We start from the raw sequence: 23,138 nt of genomic DNA on the forward strand, positions 1-23,138 counted from the left end.
TGTTTGATATCTATTTACTCAGGGTTGGATGATTCTCGGAATACTGCCCTTCTTGCTTGGAAAATGATCAGGGATGGTTGCTTAATGAAAATTACAAGGTCCTTGAACAAGGTTAGTGGTATCTTGCCTCTTTATTTTGTTATATCAAACTCCAGAAGTAACCATAGGTTCATGGAAATACAGATACCATTGCATGCAATCATTGATAAATCAATGAATGATGACATTTTTCTTTTTTTGTCAAATCATATAGTGTATAATAAATAAATTATGAATGTACAGTTTCTAAAGCTATTCTGTGGAATCATAGGTTCCCACTAAGAAGAATCCCAAAATTTTGGCCAGAAATTTGAATACGAATCAAGTTGAAGAAGCATCGGCCTGCAACAGTAGCATTTGGGGTCTGAGCACATATGATAGGGAGCCTAAAAATACAGTAAATTCTCATGAAAAAGTTCAGTTGAGGTCAGCTGGTGTGAATTCTCCTATAAAGGGACGAGATCAGTTCCAACTAAAGAGCAATGTAAAAGTGGGTCTTCATGGTGGCAAAGGCTATTTATCTCTTTTTAATACAAAGCCCTCTACTTCCCTGGAGCAGTTGCAGTCTCCCAGCTTGAATACACCTATGCAGAAGCACATAAAAAATGAACACCTTGCATTTAGTACCAAACCTAAGTCTTCAACAGTTAGTTCAGAATTGGTACTTATTTCAACTACCATTTCATCTGTTAATCATATTTCTGATATGGAAATGAGTTCTGCTCTTGATTGTTTACCTATGTTGGCTGATTGGGAGGATGTAGCTTTACTGCCAGCATCTCAGCCTGAGCAAAATATAGATTGTATACCTCCCATTAATGACTCAAACTTAGACACTTCACTTAATTCCATAGAAAGATTAATGATTTTAAAGGAAGGCACAGAAGAAACTCCTCAAAACTCTGAGACCTCTAAGTCTATTGTTTATAAGAGTCCACATACTACTATTTATCATGTAAAAGATGCCAAAGATCAAGGTTCAGTTGCTTCTGACTTTAAATTACCTGAATGCAAATCAAGTAGCTCTAACAGTATTAATGCCAGTATGTCTCATCCTTCAGTTTTGGGGAAATACCCCCTCCTTTTAGGTAGTACTAAAAGGAATCCATCCAGTCTCCCAGCTTTCCCACCAGCAAAAAAACAGTCCTTCACTATTCATGAAGAAAAGCCTACATCATCTGATGGCTTCCCAGTGAGAAGTTGTTCCCAGAAGGTCCTCCCCTCTGTCTTAGCTTCTACAGTTAACCTAGAAGGACCTTGGAAGAGTGGGAAAATGACACCTCCATTATGCAAGTGTGGCCGAAGATCTAAGAGACTTGTTGTTTCTAATAATGGACCAAACCATGGAAAAGTCTTCTTTTGTTGCCCAAACGGGAAATACGAAGAAAATAGAAAATGTTGTGGTTATTTTAAGTGGGAACAAACACTTCGAAAGGAGAGAGCCAACAGCAGCATTCTGTCTCATTCTCCGGGGGGACCCACTTTTAGTTCCCCAGAAATAAGCCATATTTGTGACAGAAATGTAAATTTTTCTACTAAAAATTCATTGAGACTCAGACCTTCAATGAGGAATTGATAAACCTTCCCTATGACTAAACTGTGTTTTTACTTTAATGTGACTTTTTGTGTGATAAAGAGAAAAAAGTGTATAGGGCTACAAGTCATGGGGACTTAGCATATCTGAGTTCTGTAGACTGCACTGGGGCTATTAAACACACATTCATGCATACACACTGAAAATGAGAAAAAAATTGATTTCACCCACTTTAAATTTCCTTGATCAGTTATCTAACACTTCTCTTGTATTCATTCATCTATGAATCCTGATTGTTCCTTGAATTTCCAAACATCATGAATATTCTGATAATCGTCTTACACTTTTATTTTTGTCATATATTAACGTGCCAAATTTATCATACTTTTATCAAAAACCACAAATATTTTGTATATTCTATTAGATTAGATATAATAAACAACAATAGTATATAACATCCTTCTTTTACAGGTAGACCTTGAAATAAATTTAAACTGTTTTTAAATTACTTGAATAAAAATGTGACTATTAAAAATCCCTAGTCTATTTTCAGGTAGACGCTTGTACTTTAAGAATTAGGAAATCTGATATATTTTTTTATTTTTCTAAAAACTTTTATTTATTTATTTTGAGAGACGGAAAAAGAGCACGAGAGGGTGGGTCCAGGGAGGAGAGGGAGAGAGAATCCCAAGCAGGCTCCACACTGTCAGAACAGAGTCTGACAGCAGGGCTCAAGCTCATGAACTGTGATATCATGACCTGAGCCTGAAATCAAGAGTTGGACACTTACTGACTGAGCCATCCAGGAACCCCTACAAACTTTTATAATAAGTTGTTTAGTTTTATTTCAAAGCTTGAAGATTTGTTCTGATTTGTACATCAACATACCAGAAGAATTACTCAACTAGAGTTTGAAAACCAACACATCAGAAACTTGGTTTGGATAATACATGTTTAAAAATTTCTAAGCAATTGATGGTATTCTTTTTATATTACCAAAGTCATGAGAACATTGACACTAATGCAGAGGAATTCACCGAATATTTTATTTCAAAATTCAGCCTCTGATGTTATAACCACAAGATATTTATTTAAAGATTTTTTTTTTTTTAAGGAATCCCTGCATCCAATGTGGGGCTCGAACGTACAACCCTGAGATCAAGAGTTGCATGCTCTACTGACTAAGCCAGCCAGACACCCCAACCATAAGTCATTTTAAATCAACAATTTACAAGTATACTATTATATTTTTAATCACCTCTCCATAATCTTGTATTTGTACAGTCTTTGTTTTATAGATACTATGATAAATAATAGAATGGAATGGATTTAAATCATTTCCCATTCTTTCTTCCTTAGTTCATTTCTTTTTATCTTCCCACTGATAGTCTTTGGCAACTCTTGAATAAATTCTACCTGTTGGTATCAAGGGAAGAAAATTAGCCAAGAAGTTTTCATCTTTAGACAAATCCAATTATATAGCAGTTTTATTATCTCTAAGTGAAAGAATTAAGGTACCCATCTGGGTGGGTTTTGGTAACAACCAAAACAGCAGAGGTATTGTTGAGGAGTTTTTTCTTGGTATTTAGTATTTACTACAAGTCCAGTTAGCCAGATGACCCAGAAAATTATGTCAAGAATTTCATTTTAATCTCAAAGATTCTGAATCTTATCCATGTCATTAGTTCAGTTTGGAATATTTGGTGTGACATGTTTGAGGAGAATATTCATTAAAATGGAAAAAGTAAACAGCTGAAGTTTTTCAGAACACTAAGCAAATTGTCATCATAATTAGAATACCTACCTTTCTGGGATATTTATAAGGTGCTGTAATTTTTTTTACATGTTCCTGAATCTCCTTTTTTAGTTGTTCTTGATCATGTGACTTGTAATCATGGCTCAGAACAATAAAAGCCTTTACTACCTGAAAAAAAAAAATTTGAAACACCAGGAAGATATGTTATGCATTTTTATGTTTCAGTGTGTCTTGTTTACTTTCTCTAACTGGGAATCTAAGTGCCTGGGATTGGTGGCAGAAGGCCTCATAGGGTTTGATCCCAGCTCTGTGCTCTTAAGCCAGCCATTTGAGTCCCACACCTCCTGTTCTGTATTCTAATTCTGTATCTAATTCTTACCTAAAAACATCTTGAACTTTACTTTCTGACCTGTTTGTGTTTCTGAGCTGTCTTTGCTCTTGACTTCTTGCCTCATCTTTTATTTCCTTCAAGAAAATTTCTTCTTAGAAACTTGACAATGTACTAAGTACAGTCTCTTGGGTAACAACCTAGCCTATCTAGCCTACTTTCTAGGTCCCCACCCTCAGTATGGCCCTTATAAAGAGTATTCACACTTAGTTTGCCATATCCTTGTGGAAGGGAATAGTTGAGACTGCACACTCTTTATTCCAGAGACACTTGTGTTGATGTAAGACTGTGAAGATTCCAACAGCCACTTTGCTACTACTATGACCAATTACCTGGCCCTGAGAAATGAGCAAAAGTGGTAGTGACCGTTGTTCTCTAATTGACAGAAGACAGGGAAGACTTCATCACTTTATGCTCACAAATGCTGTTTTTCTAAATTCACTCTTCTTTGAAGTGTTCTGGAAAATCCTGCCCAGTTTTTGGATCATGTATATATGCATTTATACAATTTTATCCTATCCATTTTTTGATATTTCATAAAATGTTTTTGTGTTTATACCTACTCTTCTGCTTTATCAACATTTTTATGAATTAAATTTATCCTTGCTATAAGTGAATAATTCAGATGCACATTGAGAACTAATATTTGTAATTATTAGTTTGCATATTGATGACTTGTACACCTTGGATAAGGTCTACTTTATTTTTATAAGTCTTTATAAATCATTACATAAGATGGTAAACTAATAAGGAACACCCTAACATGGTTAAGAGCATGAACTTTAAAATCAGACAGCCTGGGTTCGAATCACACTTGGTTGTGTAATCTTGGGGAAGTTAGGATACATTTTGGTGCCTCAGTTTCCTTCTCCAAAAAAAAAAAAAAAAAGAGGTTGTGAGAATTAGATAAGCTTACATATACAGGCCCTGTGTAGGGCTTATAATACCTGGAACATGCTAAGTCATCAGAAATATTAAGTATTAGTTGTAGTAGTATTAGAAGTACAAGTTTTTTGTTTTTTGGGTTTTGTTTTGTTTTGTTTTACAGAGAGAGTGTGTAAGTGGGGAGAGGGACAAAGGGAGAGAGAGAGAGAATCTCAAGCAGGTGCCATGCTCAGCATGGAGCCCGATGTGGGAATTGATCCCATGATGCTGGGATCATTACCTGAGCTGAAATCAAGAGTCCAGATGTTTAATTACTGTGCCACCTAGATGATCTGTTTGTTATTTTTGTTTTGTTTTGTTTTGTTTTAAAATTTTTTTTAACGTTTATTTATTTTTGAGACAGAGTGAGACACAGCATGAACGGGGGAGGGTCAGAGAAGGGAGACACAGAATCTGAAACAGGCTCCAGGCTCTGAGCTGTCAGCACAGAGCCCGACGTGGGGCTCGAACTCATGGACCGCGAGATCATGACCTGAGCCGAAGTCGGCCGCTCAACCGACTGAGCCACCCAGGCGCCCCTGTTTTTTGTTTTTTTGTTTTTTTTTTTTAATTAAAATCCTTAAGTGGGCTTCAGAATTTCTCTCAAATTCTATGCAAAATTTTGTATTTTTATGAGAAGAGCCTACAGTTGTGCTATTTAATATAGTAATCACTAGCCACATGTAGCTGTTTAAATTTAAATTAAAATGAAATAAAAATGTTCTCAGCCACACCAGCCATATCTCAAGTGCTGTATAGCCATGTGTGGTTATTGTATTGGATGGTGCAGATAGAGAATATTTATGTCTGTCATTGCATTAGTCTATGTCCAATGTCCTTCAAATTCCAAAAAGCTGTGTGATCCTACTGGTGGAGTTCAGAGTAAAGGAATAAATTTTAATCACCAGCTCAATTCCCTGCTCTCAGCTATCTGGAATATTGGGGGCCTTGCCTGGCAAAGGGGACCTGAAGAGTGGCATGGAAACTTTAAACCCAAACTACCATTTGACCAACCCCAATAAGAATGAGCTTTCAAGGGTGCCTGGCTGGTTTAGTCAGTAAAACATGTGACGCTTGATCTCAGGGTTGTGAGTTCAAGCCCATCATTGGGCATTTACTTTAAAAAAAAAAAAAAAAAAAAAAGGAAGATCTTTCAGGACTCCTGTCTTATTCACAGCTTTTTTTGAATTCTCTACTTGGCTACCTACCCAGCCTACTTCTAATTGCTGCCTCGGTTCCTACCTTTGACCTTGCTCCCACCCCTGATATGTGATGCCAGCCTATCCTCCTCAACTACATAAGGGACCATGTTGTTTCCAAACCTGGGGAATAACGCGATTCTATCTAGCTGACCTCTGACATCCTATCCTACTGTGAACCTGAGTTGTTGGCATTCACACCATCCCCGCATGGAAAGAATTCAAATTCCTTATATATATTTTCAGTCTTTAGCAATTCTTTCCTGACTAGCATATTTACTAATGACTGTGTGACTTGCAAAGTTAGTGAATGAATCATTTAATTGTGTTTCCATAAACTGTTGAAAAGTATGTGTTAGACAGTCAACAAATTATAAAGTGGAGATGAATCCATTTTTTTTACCTCTCCCCTGATGGGATCTGGGCTGCTGACAACAGCTGCCTCTGCAACTGCAGGATGCTCAATCAGGGCACTTTCTACCTCAAATGGTCCAATTCTGTAACTGGGAAATAAACATATGACAGGAATATATAAAGGTGAGCAGCAGGTTCACTCTAGAACACCGATGATCAATTAACTTAGACATATGCACAGATGAAAAAGAAAATTACCCAGAGGATAATATGATATCATCTGATCTTGCGACAAACCAGAAATACCCGTCTTCATCCATATAGCCCCGGTCCCCAGTGATATAGAAATTGCCTCGTAGGGTTGAAGCTGTTTTTGTAGGATTATCCTGTGAAACAAGTAGCATTTTGTTAATATTACTGTGAATGTGATTCTTCTGTTCGGTCGGATTTTTAAGTGTTGAAGGAGAAAAAAAAAAGTTTGGTTTCTTTGAGAAGCCTTGGAATGAAGAGAAGCCAGTGCAGGAAGTAAGGATGCAATTCCAGCATTGAGCTAGCCCAATCAAAGAGAGGTAAACTACAGTTACAAAGACTAGGCATGCTGCCATCCTGAGAATTGTCTATGATGATCACTAAACTCTCTGCAAGAGTTCAGAGCTCCAAGATATGGGCTAATTAAGTCTTTTGCTAAGTGGTTAATATCTAATACAGGTAGGAAAAACGAGAAGTGAATGCTTAGAGTTAAAAGAAAGCACCAGCACCTAATAATTCAAAGAGCAGTTTTTCTGTTTTTGTATTTTGTTTTAGAAACAAAACTGGTTCTGCAACTTGGTAGGAGGAAAAATGAAGGATTTATGTAAAATTCACTGACAAGTAGAACCTGGACTTTTGATTATATTGATGCAAACTTTAAAATATATATACTTCAATTAGACATGAAAATAGGTCTGCAAACAGTAGGGAGCCTGTAAAGGCTCTAGTGAAAGACATTTACTTAATCCCACTGCCCCACTTTCTTTCCCTCTCAATGCTGTTCAGAAGGGAAACCACTAATCACATTTCAGGAAAATGATTGGGTGCTGTCTTCTATTGGAGATGATCAGTGTATACAAAGAGGGCTGTCTTTCTAGGGCTCCCTTCTCTTACCCTCATGGGCCTGGAGCAGTGATCTAGCCCAGGGAGAATAAGCATTTGGGCGTTTCTTCAGTTTCCTACCTGAGGGATTACAATTCAGGACAATGAGTCTCTCAAAAAGCCAAGCACCTATCCTACGTGTGTTTTGTGACAAATAGGGATAGTTACCAAGCACTTTTTAAAATATGTATTTTTGTATTATTTATTCATTTTGAGAGAGAGAGAGAGAGAGAGCAGGGGAAGGGCAGAGAAAGGGAGAGAGAGAACCCCAATCAGGCTCCACGCTGTCAGCATAGAGCCTGTTGTGAGACTCGATCCTACAAACCATGGGATCATGACCTAAGCCCATATCAAGAGTCAGTGCTTAAATAACTGAGCCACCCAGGCTCTCCTTTTGAGAATTAAATAGGAAATAAATCTCTTACTATGTAATGAGCAAAAAGGCCAAGTGGTCGATTAGGTAGGACTTGAATGCCAATATCTCCTTCTTCTCCAGGAGGTAGGACATTGCCATTTATGTCTAAAATCTAGGATAAAATAGAATGATTTATTTAAGGGAATATTTTATTTAATGTGCCAACATGTTAAATTTTTACTTTGCATGTTTTGTTTTGTATTTTAAGTATATTTTAATTCCCAGAAGAAATATGTTTTACTTAAATTCTTACTGCAAAATATATTTTAAAATGCAAGTTAGCAAAACGTGAAAGAAGAATAAAAAATGTCTTTAATTTCACTATCTAGCAATAATCACACTTTTGGTGATATTTTTTGACACAATATAGACATAGAAAAAAATAGAATCACTTTATATATACTGTTTTACAGCCTGCTTTTATCAATTGGCAATATATCTTGATTATCTTTTAAGTAAATATTTCATTACCAGTTTTTCAAAATTTAACTGTGGAACAAACAAAACCTTACTTCAGGAGCCCATTACAAGCGAGGAAAGGGGAATGTTCTCTGGTGGAGACACTGGTGATATGTCAAAAGTCTTGCTTTCTTACCTTCTCCCCAGTCCTCCTGATTCTCTGAAGTGCCTAGCATTTCATAAGCACTGACTGCATTCCAAGTAATAAATGCTAGAGCTCTACGTACTCCACATGTATTGTTTTCTTTAGTCCTTACAACAGTCCTATCTGGTTATCACTGTCACTATGCTCATTTTACGTATGAGGAAACTGAGGTGCAAAGTTTAAGCAACAAAGTACATGACTGAGCTGGAATTCAAATCTCAACAACCACACTCCAGATCCTATCCTTTTTCATCATTACACTTCTTTGTAGAATCTCTTTAGGGAGTTAGTCCACTTTTGAAAAATCCAGATGCACATTTCTCAGGTTGATTGCTTAACTCATGCGCCAGATTTTGCTTTAAGTAACTTTTAGCTGTTTTTAAACATGAACACTCTACTTTTACACATATCCTCCAAAAGCCTTCAAACTCAGGTTTGTGTGAAATGGCTTGTGTGGAAAATAAGGGTATAATACTTATTTGGCACTTTCCAGATGGAAATGAGCTATGTCTCCAAAAAGAAACTTGAAAGGCAAAGGAATTCTAAATGTAAAATCTTACTTTTAAGTTCTTGTAAATAAAAAAATATAAATTCCCACCCAGTCATCTAAAGAATATTTGGCTCCGGTATCAAGGAATTACTGATGGAAAGGAGATGTTTTAAGAGTTCTAAATACTTCTCACAGACTACTCTTTAATAGATGAGAAAGAGACAAAATGTTCTATTTCTGGAGAGAATCATGTTCCTTATTCACGTGTTCTTAAAATCATGAAAATTATGGGCTTTGAGCTTTGAAGTTGCAAGAATCTCATATCCAGCTGGTTGAGTATATCCCCAGATTCCAGGATGTCACTGCAGATGCTCTTATCTAGGTAACAAAAGCAGTAATAAGAGCTCTTGGGGAAAAGTTAAAAATGAAGATAGCTGCATTAGGGAAATGCAAATCAAAATTACAAGGAGATACCGCTTCACACCCATTAGGATGGCTACTATCAAAAAAACAGAAAATAAGTGTTGGTGAGGATATGGAGGGATTGGAACCTTTGGACATTGTTGTGGGAATGTAAAATGGTATGGGCCCTGTAGAAAACAGTATGGCAGTTCCTCAAAAAATTAAAAATAGAATTACCATATGATCTAGCATTTCTACTTCTGGGTATATACACAAAAGATTTAAAATCATGTTCTTCAAGAGATATTTGTAATAGCTAAAATGTGGAAAGAACCCAAGCACCCATTGACAGATGAATAGAAAAGCAAAATGTGTTATAGCCAATCCAGTGGAATATTATTCAGCCTTAGAAAGGAAGGCAATGCTGACACATGCTACATGGATGAAACTTGAGGACATTATGCTAAGTGTGATAAGCCAATCACAAAAAGATGAACAGTATGATTCCACTTATAAATAGTAGTCATAAAAACTGAGAAAAAACTGAGGGTTGATGGGAGGGTGGGAGGGAGGGGAAAGTGGGTGATGGGCATTGACGAGGGCACCTGTTGGGATAAGCACAACATAGAGTTGTCATAGAAAGTAGAATGGTTGCCAGGGCTGGGGGCATTGGGGAATGGGAAGTTACTGTTTAATGGATATAGAATCAGTTTTATGAGATGAAAAGAGTTATGGAGATGGATAGTGGTAATAGGTACACATATTATGAATGTATTTAATACCACTGAATTATGCACTTAAAATGGTCAAGATGATAAATTTTATGTGTTTTTATTATTTTTTTAATTTATTATTTTTTTTAATGTTTATTTATTTTGAGAGACAGAGACAGAGCATGAGCAGGGGAGGAGCAGAGAGAGAGACACAGAATCCAAAACAGGCTCCAGGCTCCGAGCTGTCAGCACAGAGCCCGACGCGGGGCTCGAACTCACAAACCATGAGATCATGACCTGAGCTGAAGCCGGACGTTCAACTGACTGAGCCACCCAGGCGCTCCTATGTGTATTTTATTACAATAAAAAATTGGGGGGGAAATGAAGGTGATGATGCTGAGTGGGGATGCATGATAGAGCAGTTTTCCTCTTGGCCACATCCTTTGCGCATTCAAATATAGTTGCTCCAGAAATCCACAGGGCTTAAATTAGTGGGGAAGTGGTGATACATTGCTGTTGGGATTCATGTGAGTACAGCTGTACTGTGAGAACTTCATAGCAATGCATGTTGGGAATTGTCATTAAGAGGGAAGAAAGGAACACAACTTTGTGAAATGCCAACCTGATTGCATATAACGCAGACAAGAGAAGGCTCAACTATCAATATTTCTTTCTCCAACCTAAGGCATCCTATAAACCAATGAACTATTATTAAGCCTGTTTACAGAATGTAACCAGGGCTCCCTGACCATCTCTTCTTAGAAAAACTTTTCAGGGGTGCCTGGTGGCTCAGTTGGTTAAGTGTCCGACTTTGGCTCAGGTCATGATCTTGCGGTTTGTGGGTTCGAGCCCCACATCAGGCTCTCTGCTATCAGTGCAGAGCCTGCTTTGGATACTCTGTCTCTCTCTCTCTCTCTCTCTCTCTCTCTGCCTCTCCCCCCCCCAACCCCGTCTCTCCCTCCCTCTCTCCCTCTCTCTCTGCCCTTCTCCCTTTCGCACTCTCTCTCTCAAAATAAATAAATAAACATTAAAAGAAAAAAAGAAAAGAAAAGCTTTTCAAAGGAAGGGAATGCAAGGGAGAGCTGAATGATAGTAATGGCACCTATCTTTTAGACCTTTATTATGTGCCAAGAACTTTGTTATGCTCTTTAGGGATATTATCTCATTTAATCCTCACAAGAAACCTATGATACCAGTTTCATTATTAGGGCGACCAACCATCTCAGTTTGCCCAGGACAAAGGCAGGAGAGTGTCCCTGGGATGTATGACTTTTAGTGCTACAACCAAGTAAGTCCCAAGCCGTTCACCATAGTCCCTATTTTACAAATCAGGAAACTGAGACTTCAACAGTTTACCCAAAGACATTCAGCTAGTGAATAGTAGAGCCAGATCTGAGCCATCAGGCAAGCCTATCTTCAAAAAAAATTTTTTTATGTTTATTTATTTTGAGAAAGAAAGAGAGAGAGTGAAAGGAGGAGAGAAGAAGACAGAGAGGGAGACACAGAATCTGAAGCAGGCTCCAGGCCCTGAGCTGTCAGCACAGAGCTGGGCATAGGGCTCAAACTCACAGACCACAAGATCATGACCTGAGCCAAAGCTGGAAGCTTAACTGACTGTGCCACCCGGGCACCCTGAGGCAAACTTATCTTTAAACAAGGTTCTCAGCAACTTTAAAGTAAGGGAAAGAACCCAGCATCTGGTTTATTCTATAAACAGTGACATCAGCAATCAATTTCATCTAAATTTTCTCAGACTTACCTAATCATAAGAACTGGGGCACTTGTTTAAAACAAAGATTTCATTTTCATCTAGAAGGGGCCTGAGAATTAGTGTTTTAAAACAAGTATCCAGGTGATTCTTATGATCAGAAAAGCTTTGGAAGCATTGATCTAATCCATAACTAACCCTCATTTAGTTTGGTTCTAAGCTCTCCATTCTGTAAGCTCATCCATTTTGTGTTTTTGTTGCTATGCTATGGTTTTCTCTTATATATTAGTGTAAGTTCCTTTGGGTATGTTGATCTGAGAACATTTCTAACCCTGTAAAAAGTGTGCAGATAGGAGAATAGGATGCTCCCTAGGGATCAGGTGGTACTAATAGCCATGGTTAAAGAAAGCCAGGAAATGGCCTGGTAGGACTAGGGAAAGATAAAAATATTTCAGCCACTGTAAACTGTAACTTCCTTTGGCCTACTTGACCCCTCAGGAGGTCTTGACCTCCTTCATCAGAAAGGGCACAGTATGATGATGTGATTAAGAATATAGATATTGGAACCAGATTGCTTGGAATTGAATCCCAGCACTAGTAGCCACTAGCTATGTGACTTCTGGTGAATTCCTGATCCCTCTCTGTGCCTCATCTGTAAAATGGTTCTTTTTTATTTTATTCTTTATTGAATGACAGTTGACATACAATGTTATATTAGTTTCAGGTTTACAATATAATGATTTGACAAGTTTATATATTATGTTGTGCTCACAAATGTAGCTACCATATGTCATCACACATGATGATTACAATACTATATTGTATTGTATTGATTGACTATATTCCCTATGCTGTATCTTTTATCTTTATAACTTATTCATTCTATAACTGGAAGCTTGTATCTCTCATTCCCCTTCAGCCATTGTAAAATTGTTCTTATATTGGTATGTCTCTTATAGGTTCTTTCTGGGAATCAAATGGATTAGTACTTATAAAATGCTTAGAACTGCATGGCACAAGCCACTGCTTTGCTAAAAAAAAAAAAAAAAAAACCATTAAACTAATATCTCTAATCCATTTAAATGGTTAAAAAGACCATTAAACTAATATCTCTAATCCATTTCTAATACGTGGAAATTAAGATATCATGGAAGTAGCATGAAATCATCACCAAAACTAGGAGTGTAGGGGTAGGTGGTAAACAGATTAGGTTGTTAAATATTCTCCTGGAAGGGGATGTGCAAACCTTAACATCAAAAGCAGGAGATGGCTTTCCCATTGAGCCAGACTTGATTTTCATTCCCTTAAAATTTCCACAGATTAGCACCTAGTTAAGAAGAAGAAAGAATAAAGTAACATTACAACTAACTTAAAATTAATTTATTCACCCACATGCATTCATTCAACAAATAATTATCGAAAATTTATGATGAACCAGACTCAAAAATAAAACAAATTTTCTGCTCTCAGGGAGTGTAGAGATAGACACTAAACAAAGACATACAGTAAAGTTATAAGACTTAATAAATTGATAATTACTAAAATGTCCATATTTATGAAAACATACCTATATTAGCATGATACTTGTTCTGCTCTATTTAATACATTTGTAAATTTTATTTTTGGTATATTAATTTTTGACCACTCTTATGGTTTATAAATAGAAGCATTATAAAAAGACACTATGAAAAATTTCTTTCAGCCTTTCCCTTTTCTGCTCCATTGTATGCCTCCTTTTCCTTACATAATAACCACTTTTGTTATGAGTTTATTCACTTCCTCTAGAATTTCTTCTTCTTATGTCTACAAGCTCTTTAAAATAACCCCTTTTAGAGTATACTTGCCAAGGAGTTATCTAAGTGAACTCTTAATGTTTTAAGTAGCAAGGAACTCAGAATTTTCTGTTTTTGAGGCAGCTGTAAGAAAGTTCGCTCTTTCATAAGGGGAAATCTGTCTGTTGATCTAGCATTCTTTCATTTAAAATATATTTTAATGCCCTTGCCCTGATCAGGTCTATAGTGGTTTTTCTCAGTGAATGGCTACTTAAACAACTGTATCTGTTACAGTTGTAACTTTTTTTTTTGTAACTGGTTTCCCTCCAACTTTCTTTAAACTACTCTTCTAACCACTCCTCTACTGCCCTATCCCTCAAACAATTGTAAGGATATAATAAACACTTATTTTTAAAATTTATCAGTTATATAAATCACTTTTTATTTATCCAGCTAACTCGAATCCGTCCCTGTCTTTTCAATGAGGTCATATACCGTTTCTGTCTGTCCATATCCTTCATAGATATCCAGACCCGTTCGGTTTCTCCATTGTTCAGTCACTTCAGGATTGATTGGTTCCCCAGCACTCACACAGTGCTTTAAGCTTTTGAACTTATAGCTTCTCAGAAAACAAGTTAAATTTAGGAGACAAGAATAGAGAGAAATGAAAATTAGTGTTATTTCTAATGAAATTCAATATGAAGTGTGTTTTAGTTCCTTCCTTACTCCTCTCTTCAATACAAACAAAATGAACAAACCCTTCTAACATCATAAAATGACTCCCAAGACATCCATTTTTTTCCCCTCTTATTTTCTGGGAGTGTGTGATTTGTTGTAAAAAAAAAAAAAAAAAAAGAAAGAAAGAAAAAAAAAAGAAAAAGCAAGCAAGCAAGCTATGTCATCCTCAGGGAAGGTATCTCATAATAACATTTTAAATCAGTGATTAAGAATTTACCAATTGTATGGTTAAATTCACTGTGGAATATTTATGCAGTGGAATCCTATAGAGCTGTAAAAGGAAAAAAAAATAAGGAAGTTCCTGGACAGTGTTGTCCAATAGAATTTTTTGCCACAATCAAAATGTTCTATTATCTGCACTATCCACTGCAGTATCACCTAGCCCTATGTGGCTACAGAGCACTTGAAACATGGCTAGTGCAACTTTGGAAGTGAATTTTTAATTAAAGTTAAATTTAAATAATTGCATGTGGCTAGTGGTTACCATATTGGATAGCACTGGATAGCACACAGTTCCAGGATGTACTGTTAGGCAAAAAAAGGAAGGTGCAGAACTGTGAGCATACTATGTTTCCATTTATGTGTATAAAAGAATGGGGGAAGAATACTGGCATATTGGTTTGTATAAGCACAGATTTCAGGGAGAAGGAGAACTGACACTGAGGACAAGGTTTGGAGGGAGACTCCATTCTATAATCTTATATACCTCTTGAATTATATGTCATATGAAATATTTCCTATTCAAAAAGTTTTAGCAATTTTAATGATTTAAAAATATTTACCAATGTGCCCTTTCAAATGGAATCAAGAGTAAAAGACATTCATCCTTTTTTCCTATTTGCTGGGACAGGGCTCCAAGTTGGAGTAATTTCTCTACTTTCTCAGCTCATGTAACATTCATCATCCAAAAGATTGAACACTTTCTTATCCATAACCTCTGGGCTCAGGGGTATACCTGTGACTAAACCCTCCCTTTTCTCACCTTTCTTGGGGGAGCCTGCCCTGGATGTAATAATTATGATTTAAAGAATGAAAGCAAGAAGGAGAAGGGGGTGAAGAGATTGTTAAATTCTGTACCTACTAGTGTGGAACTTTGTTTTTAGGCAGAAAGATCCTTTATTTTATGGCTTACTCTTCCTATCTCCTACCCCCACTAAGTGCCTATTTACCAACATTTCTTACCTGGTCATATCATTCTGTATAAGCATTCGGTATGCAGTCGGTGCTGAACAGAAGACGGTGATGGGAAACTCGGAAAGTGTCTGCAATTTAGAAGTAAACTCTTAGTCTTACTACAACTTTAATAAGTTGCTAAATGTTTATTTAGGGCACAGCACAACTTAAACATTGTTTATTCTAACATAAATGCACTCACACCTTTTGCCTGTATATCTTTTCAGGATAAATGACTTACCAGGTGTGAAATACCTTAAATCATGTTGTTCACTCTGATTTCTGCAAGCTACTGTATTCATCAGTCCTGTCAGGAACGCTGCTAAAGCATTTCTAAATGGTGACCTCTTGTTCTCTGCCTTACCTGAAAGATGGAAGTTGGCTCAAAACGTGGCAAGTAATGTGCAAATACACATGCTCCCTGGATCCATGGAGAAAAGACACTGCTCCATGCAGACTTTGCCCAGCCTGTGTCTGAGGTATTCCATATCACATCTGAAGGTGTCAAATCCAGCCAGAACCTGGGAAAACAAGGAATCATCCTGATATATGTAGGAAAAACAAATTTAAAAGACCAATAAATGAATCATCACCTCCGCAGTTTTGACATGTCAAGCTGCAGTTCTGTGAAGGTACCTTCCATTTACAGATAATCCTAAACCAAAACTGCTATGGGTGTGTCCGGTCATTTTCGGAGTTCCACTTGTTCCACTGGTAAAGTAAATGGCCATCATCTCATCGTGTTTTGTTTTCACACAGGTGTGGTTGTCACTGGCCTGTCTACAAAGGAAGAACTACAATGATTCTGCACATGATACACAGCACCATGAACTGTTAACCACAGCCAAATATTCGAGAAACCATCTACTCGGACCTCTTCACCTTATGAGTCAGGCCTCAGTGACTTGGGTTGAATTCCAAGGTAAAAACCATCTCTTTCTCTATCTTCTTAGGTGCTTTCTGGAATCAAACTAAATTTTGTCATCAAAGCCCACTTGTGGGCTGGTTTCATAGCTTTTCTACTATACAAAAAAGAAGACTTGATGCATTTTTAAAAAACTGAAGAGGGTGCCTGGATGGCTCAGTCGGTTAAGTGTCTGACTCTTGATTTCTGCTAGGGTAGTGATCTAATGGTTTGTGGGATCAAGCCCCATGTGGGGCTCTGAGTTGACAGTGTGGAGCCTGCTTGGGATTCTCTCTCTTGCTCTCTCTCTGCCCCTCCCCTGCTCATGCTCTCTCTCTGTCTCTCTCAGAAATAAATAAATTAATTAAAAAAAATAAATAGATTAAAAAAACTCAAGAGTTTGATCATAACACCAGCATAATGAGGATTCTATGATCTCATAATGATGGCTATATGAGAACTGCCCCATCCCCTTCACTGTGGATGTTCTCAAATATTATTTTCTTTTCTTTTCTTTTTTTAAAAGTGATATGAGTGCCTGGGTGGCTCAGTCCAATGGTTAAGCATCTGACTCTTGATTTCAGCTCAGGTCATGATCTCACAGTTCTTGAGATCGAGCCCCACATCAGGCTCTGCACTGACAGTGTGCAGTCTGCTTGGGATTCTCTCTTTCCCTCTCTCTCTGCCCCTCCCCGGCTTGCATGTGCTCTTTCTCTCTCTCTCTCAAAATAAATAAGCATTTAAAAAATTGAGTATGTTAATAGAAGTCATGGGTAACAGTATAAGGCAGGTTGGTAATTCCCATATTGTTCAAGGATCAGCTGTAGTTCTGAAGGATAACTGGGCTGCTAACAGGCCCCACATTAGGGCAGCTAAGAGGAGGTAAACACTGCACACAGAGATTTTATCTGGGAGTACTGGGCTGAGAATGAATGAATTAGAAAATCCAGGCCACGAGAATTGTAGAAAAGCTGTTTTCCTTTTCTTTCTTTCTTTCTTTCTTTCTTTCTTTCTTTCTTTCTTTCAAGAGGGAGCAAGTGAGAGAGGGTCAGAGTCTCTTTCTTTCTTTCTTTCAAGAGGGAGCAAGTGAGAGAGGGTCAGAGAGAGAGAGAGAGAGACAGAGAGAGAGAGAGAGAATCCCATGAGGGGCAGAGAGAGAGAGAGGGAGGAGAGAGAGAGGAGAGAGGGAAGCAGGGCTCACCCGAAGTGGGGCTCCAACTCACCAACCGTGAGATCATGACCTGAGCTGGAGTTGGATGCTTAATGACTAAGCCACCCAGGCTCCCAAGAAGCTGTTTTCAAAGCCTAACAGGTAGACTAGGTACTTAGTCTATGATTTCATAATTTTCTTCCTTAAAAATATTACCTAGAGCAGTGTATTTATCACTTCATTGTAAATACAGTTGCTTTTGAAAACTAAGGTGGGGTTATCATACCAATCTTTCACCACTATAGGCAGTAAACATAGCCTTTAGGAGTGTGGGTTCAGAAGCCAGACTCCCTGGGTTTGAAACCCAGCTCTGCCAGATCATAGCATTTGACCTTATTCATCTGTATTACTATAGCACCCTTTCCTTAGGTTATTGTGACATTTTAATGAGTTAATATATGTGAACGCTTGGAGCAGTTTTTGGCACCTAACCAAGGCAATATAAATGTTACCCGTTATTGCAATTATAACATTATTTTATTTCAGCGTTTATTTTTTTTTTATTTTTTTTTATTTTTTGGGACAGAGAGAGACAGAGCATGAACGGGGGAGGGGCAGAGAGAGAGGGAGACACAGAATCGGAAACAGGCTCCAGGCTCTGAGCCATCAGCCCAGAGCCTGACGCGGGGCTCGAACTCATGGACCGCAAGATCGTGACCTGGCTGAAGTCGGACGCTTAACCGACTGCGCCACCCAGGCGCCCCTAACATTATTTTAATTAGAACAGTACTTGGCTTTTGGTAAGAACTCAATAAATGATGGCTATTTTAGAGGCAGTAGGAACAAATCCATAGTTGCAAGCATGCTTCCAAATCCTTGAGTAAAGGTAGGAAGTTCATTCTAGAGGGAACTGGCTGCCAGCCTAAAGCTAAGATAGAACCAGTACATGGTCATAGTGCCAAGTGACCCCTGGAAGCATTCCATAGCAGGGATGGACATCAGTGTAACTCAGTTTTATAATTGCATCCATCTTATTTATAACCAGAAGTGTTGTTATCAGCAAGGTACGGATATAGCCTACACAGAAGAATTCACTGTGTTTCTCTGTTTCTCTGGGAGATGATAACAGCTCTGTGGTTGGTGCTGTGAGACACCTCCTAGATCCTGCTGCAGGAATGAAGGACTTACTTCCCACAGCTGCTGGGAGCCAGCTCTCTTTTAGAGATTGCTTTGGCTGAAGACAGCTGCCTTGCTCAAGGTCACTCACCTCTCCTTCTAGGGATAGGCCACACCCAGTTACTGATCAGTATGGGTATATAAAGGCCAGGATCTCTTATTTTATCTGGGAATAGCTTTGTGGGGCTATCCATGCCGCACAGGTCCCAGTGGGAGCGCATGGCAGATACATTTCTTCCTTTGCCCAATTGCACATCCCTCCCCTTCCTTCATAGGTGTTGACCCCAAGACAACTCCTTAATAAACTTCTTACACAACTAATCTCTATCTCAGGGCCTGCTTCCTGGAGATCCTAACCTCTAAAAAACACTCCAACCTCTTTCCTGCCTCAGAGTTTACATTGTTGGTGCAGCCATAATTACTAGTTGTTCCCTTTGCCTCATTTTACTTTTCATTTTTCTGATCACTTGGTGGGTTGAGTATCTTTTCAGTGTTGCCTTCCTCTGGGAAAGCTGTTCTACAACAATTATGGCTACTCACTTCATCATTTCCTTGAGGTTCCCCCATCCATCTTTGGGTTTCTGAGACACAATTAGCTTGGAGTGCAGATTTTCACATTTAGATGCAACAGCATCTACTGCGGGGGCTAAAACTTCGTCGGTGATAATGCACTTTGCTTTTGAAGATTGTAGTCTGTAGAGAATGTCTCTCTGGGTCAGCTGGGTGGTTCCTGGAATTAAAACTGTCCCTACAGGGGCAGAAAAGAAACTATGTATAGAAGGAAGGATTTCCTTTATCATGGTAGTTAGCTAGTGTAGATAGCTCATGTGTACTTTATGTCTCAGGATGAGTTTACCATTCCATTTAACAGTCTAGATATCTATTTATCTTCCATTAATTATTTGGCTTTTGCCTTTCAAGGGATCTTAAAATCTGTGACTCTTTTGACCTACTATGAAAGCATGTTAAATGATGGATAATTATCTTCTATCTGAAGACCATTCATAACGTTCAGCTTGAAGAGAGGTTTTTTTTCCCATTTTGTTAAAGAGAGTTTGGATTGTAGAGTAATATTACCCAACATTTATTGGCTAAATGTCAGATGCTATTCTAAGTGTTTTGCATGTTTTAACTTATTTAATCCCTACCCCCCCCCCAAAAAAAAACAAAACACAAAATCTATGAATAACTTGCCAAAGATCCCTGAAATGGAAAGTGGCAGTGCAGAGATTGAACCCTGTAGCCTGACCCCAGAGCTGTACACTTAACTACTTCAGTCCAGCACCTTTTAAAACATACGTGAATGTTTTATGATTTCTCTCCAAAGGGAAGGATCGAGGCATTCATCTTTTCTGTACTTCTACTTCTCCCTGCCGTAAATTACACTGTAAGTATAGTGTAATGGTTAAGAGTGTGTCCTGGAGCCAAATAGTCTTATAGCTTGGCCTTGGACAAGCCACTTCATCTCCATGAGTCTCAGGTTCTGCTACTGTAAAATGAGGATTCTATAAGATTAATGAGGAGTAAATGAGTTAAAATGTATAAAGAGCATAGAACAGTGCTGACCAAATTTTAGCTGTTATTTTCTCAAAGGATTAATGGACTTTCAAGAATATGTCTATATCTGTATCTCTATATATACATGTATCCATATTTATATTTCAGACTCCACCACTCTTAGGTCCAGACCCTCAGGAGAGGGCTGGAAAGTATACACTTCACAATGGTTTTTGCTCTTCCCAGCATCACAGCAGGAAAGGAAGATTGAATAACACATTACTGCTCATTCCTGGACTCTTGACACTGACTCGTCTTTCCATTTTGGAAAGGATAAGCCCCTCAGTGGAGTTCTTCAGGAAGCAGACAATCAGTACCAAAACACAAAGCTCTTCAGAATATCTTTCCTTTCTAATCAGGCAATGCAGCAATATTTATGAGGCTTTATCTCCAAGGTTATTCCTTAGAGATGTTCCACCTGGGGATAAGTGATTCTCCTGCCATGGCCTAACAGTCTTCTGTTAATAATTTAAAGGCACTCTCTAATGACAAGTTCACAATCAGTATTTGATGCCTAGTAGGAGCACTTTGTTTAAACACATTACCCTTAGATAATTAATTTCTGCTAAAAAATTATTCATATCCTATTTTATTAAATTTCCTTTTTCTGTTCTTTTCTTTTTTCAATTTTTTTATATGAAATTTATTGTCAAATTGGTTTCCATACAACACCCAGTGCTCATCCCAACAGGTGCCCTCCTCAATGCCCATCACCCACTCCCCACCCCATCACCCCTCAGTTTGTTATTAGTATTTAAGAGTCTCTTATGGTTTGCCTCCTTCCCTCTCTGTAACTTTTTTCCCCTCTTCCCCTCCTCCCCCCCAGTCTTCTATTGAGTTTCTCAGGATTCACATATGAGTGAAAACATATGGTATCTGTCTTTCTCTGTATGACTTCTTTCACTTAGCATAACACTCTCCAGTTCCATCCACGTTGTTACAAAAGGCCATATCTCATTCTTTCTCATTGCCAAGTAGTATTCCACTGTATATATAAACCACATCTTCTTTATCCATTCATCAGTTGATGAACATTTAGGCTCTTTCCATAATTTGGCTATTGTTGAAATTGCTGCTATAATCATTGGGGTACAAGTGCCCCTATGCATCAGCACTCCTGTATCCCTTTGCACTTCCTAGCAGTGCTATTGCTGGGTCATAGGGTAGATCTATTTTTAATTTTCTGAGGAACCTCCACACTGTTTTCCAGAGCAGCTGCACCAGTTTGCATTCCCACCAACAACGCAAGAGGGTTCCCATTTCTCCACATCCTCGCCAGCATCTGTAGTCTCCTGATTTGTTCATTTTAGCCACTCTGACTGGCGTGAGGTGGTATCTGAGTGTGGTTTTGATTTGTATTTCCCTGATGGGGAACGATGTTTAGCATCCTTTCATGTGCCTGTTGGCCATCTGGATGTTTTCTTTAAATTTTTTTTTTCAACGTTTATTTATTTTTGGGACAGAGAGAAACAGAGCATGAACGGGGGAGGGGCAGAGAGAGAGGGAGACACAGAATCGGAAACAGCCTCCAGGCTCTGAGCCATCAGCCCAGAGCCCGACGCGGGGCTTGAACTCACGGACCGCGAGATCGTGACCTGGCAGAAGTCGGACGCTTAACGGACTGCGCCACCCAGGCGCCCATGGATGTTTTCTTTAGAGAATTGTCTATTCATGTTTTCTGCCCATTCCTTCACTGGATTATTTGTTTTTCTGGTGTGGAGTTTGGTGAGTTCTTTATAGATTTTGGATACTAGCCCTTTGTCCGCTATGTCCTTTGCAAATATCTTTTCCCATTCCGTCGGTTGCCTTTTAGTTTTGTTGATTGTTTCCTTTGAAGTGCAGAAGATTTTTATCTTCATGAGGTCCCAGTAGTTCATTTTTGCTTTTAATTCCCTTGCCTTTGGGGATGTGTCAAGTAAAAAATTGCTGCGGCTGAGGTCAGAGAGGTTTTTTTTTCCTGCTTTCTCCTCTAGGGTTTTGATGGTTTCCTGTCTCACATTCAGGTCCTTTATCCATTTTGAGTTTAATTTTGTGAATGGTGTAAGAAAGTGGTCTAGTTTCATTCTTCTGCATGTTGCTGTCCAGTTCTCCCAGCACCATTTGTTAAAGAGACTGTCTTTCTTCCATTGGATAGTCTTTCCTGCTTTGTCAAAGATGAGTTGGCCATACTTTTGTGGGTCTAATTCTGGGGTTTCTATTCTATTCCATTGGTCTATGTGTCTGTTTTTATGCCCATACCATGCTGTCTTGATGATTACAGCTTTGTAGTAGAGGCTGAAGTCTGGGATTGTGATGCCTCCCACTTTGGTCTTCTTCTTCAAAATTACTTTGGATATTCGGGGTCTTTTGTGGTTCCATACAAATTTTAGGATTGCTTGTTCTAGCTTCGAGAAGAATGCTGGTGCAATTTTGATTGGGATTGCATTGAATGTGTAGATAGCTTTGGGTAGTATTGACATTTTGACAATATTTATTCTTCCAATCCATGAGCATGGAATGTTTTTCCATTTCTTTATATCTTCTTCAATTTCCTTCCTAAGCTTTCTATAGTTTTCAGCATACAGATCTTTTACATCTTTGGTTAGGTTTATTGCTAGGTATTTTATGCTTCTTGGTGCAATTGTGAATGGGATCAGTTTCTTTACTTGTCTTTCTGTTGCTTCATTATTAGTGTATAAGAATGCAACTGATTTCTGTACATTGATTTTGTATCCTGCGACTTTGCTGATTCATGTATCAGTTCTAGCAGACTTTTGGTGGAGTCTATAGTGTTTTCCATGTATAGTGTCATGTCATCTGCAAAAAGTGAAAGCTTGACTTCATCTTTGCCAATTTTGATGCCTTTGATTTCCTTTTGTTGTCTGATTGCTAGAACTTCCAACACTATGTTAAACAACAGCAGTGAGAGTGGACATCCCTGTCGTGTTCCTGATCTCAGGGGGAAAGTTCTCAGTTTTTCCCCATTGAGGATGATATTAGCTGTGGGCTTTTCATAAATGGCTTTTATGATG

General features: G+C 38.3%; 2 protein-coding genes across 11 annotated transcripts in view; one reads left to right on the top strand and one right to left on the bottom strand.

Annotated features, from left to right (window-relative positions):
• ERI2 (ERI1 exoribonuclease family member 2) overlaps positions 1-23,138 on the top strand; it is a 61,232-nt gene that overhangs the window by 5,818 nt on the left and 32,276 nt on the right. For 3 of the 8 annotated variants that reach the window (XR_007147741.1, XR_007147740.1, XR_007147742.1), the window contains exons 8-9: positions 23-111; positions 16,100-16,262. Coding sequence is in view for 5 of the 8 variants with exons in the window: in XM_047838263.1 (XP_047694219.1) it covers positions 23-111; positions 311-1,615 (1,394 nt within the window). In the remaining 3 variants the exon portion in view is untranslated. Of the gene's footprint in view, positions 1-22; positions 112-310; positions 1,632-15,567; positions 15,712-16,099; positions 16,263-23,138 lie in introns of those variants that run through there. The other 5 variants (XM_047838263.1, XM_047838262.1, XM_047838264.1 and 2 more) reach the window with 3 other exon arrangements.
• ACSM3 (acyl-CoA synthetase medium chain family member 3) overlaps positions 1-23,138 on the bottom strand; it is a 62,126-nt gene that overhangs the window by 4,850 nt on the left and 34,138 nt on the right. The window contains exons 4-14 of one of the 3 annotated variants that reach the window (XM_047838268.1): positions 19,111-19,318; positions 15,977-16,120; positions 15,705-15,861; positions 15,350-15,429; positions 13,925-14,048; positions 12,904-12,984; positions 7,751-7,852; positions 6,453-6,580; positions 6,244-6,343; positions 3,378-3,497; positions 2,596-2,989 (exon numbers count right to left, since the gene is read on the bottom strand). In XM_047838268.1, coding sequence (XP_047694224.1) covers positions 2,903-2,989; positions 3,378-3,497; positions 6,244-6,343; positions 6,453-6,580; positions 7,751-7,852; positions 12,904-12,984; positions 13,925-14,048; positions 15,350-15,429; positions 15,705-15,861; positions 15,977-16,120; positions 19,111-19,318 — 1,331 coding nt within the window. In that variant the 3' untranslated portion in view covers positions 2,596-2,902. Of the gene's footprint in view, positions 1-2,595; positions 2,990-3,377; positions 3,498-6,243; positions 6,344-6,452; positions 6,581-7,750; positions 7,853-12,903; positions 12,985-13,924; positions 14,049-15,349; positions 15,430-15,704; positions 15,862-15,976; positions 16,121-19,110; positions 19,319-23,138 lie in introns of those variants that run through there. The other 2 variants (XM_047838269.1, XM_047838270.1) reach the window with 2 other exon arrangements.

Source organism: Prionailurus viverrinus, chromosome E3 (assembly GCF_022837055.1).
Source record: "Prionailurus viverrinus isolate Anna chromosome E3, UM_Priviv_1.0, whole genome shotgun sequence".
NCBI classification, from domain to species: Eukaryota; Metazoa; Chordata; class Mammalia; order Carnivora; family Felidae; genus Prionailurus; species Prionailurus viverrinus.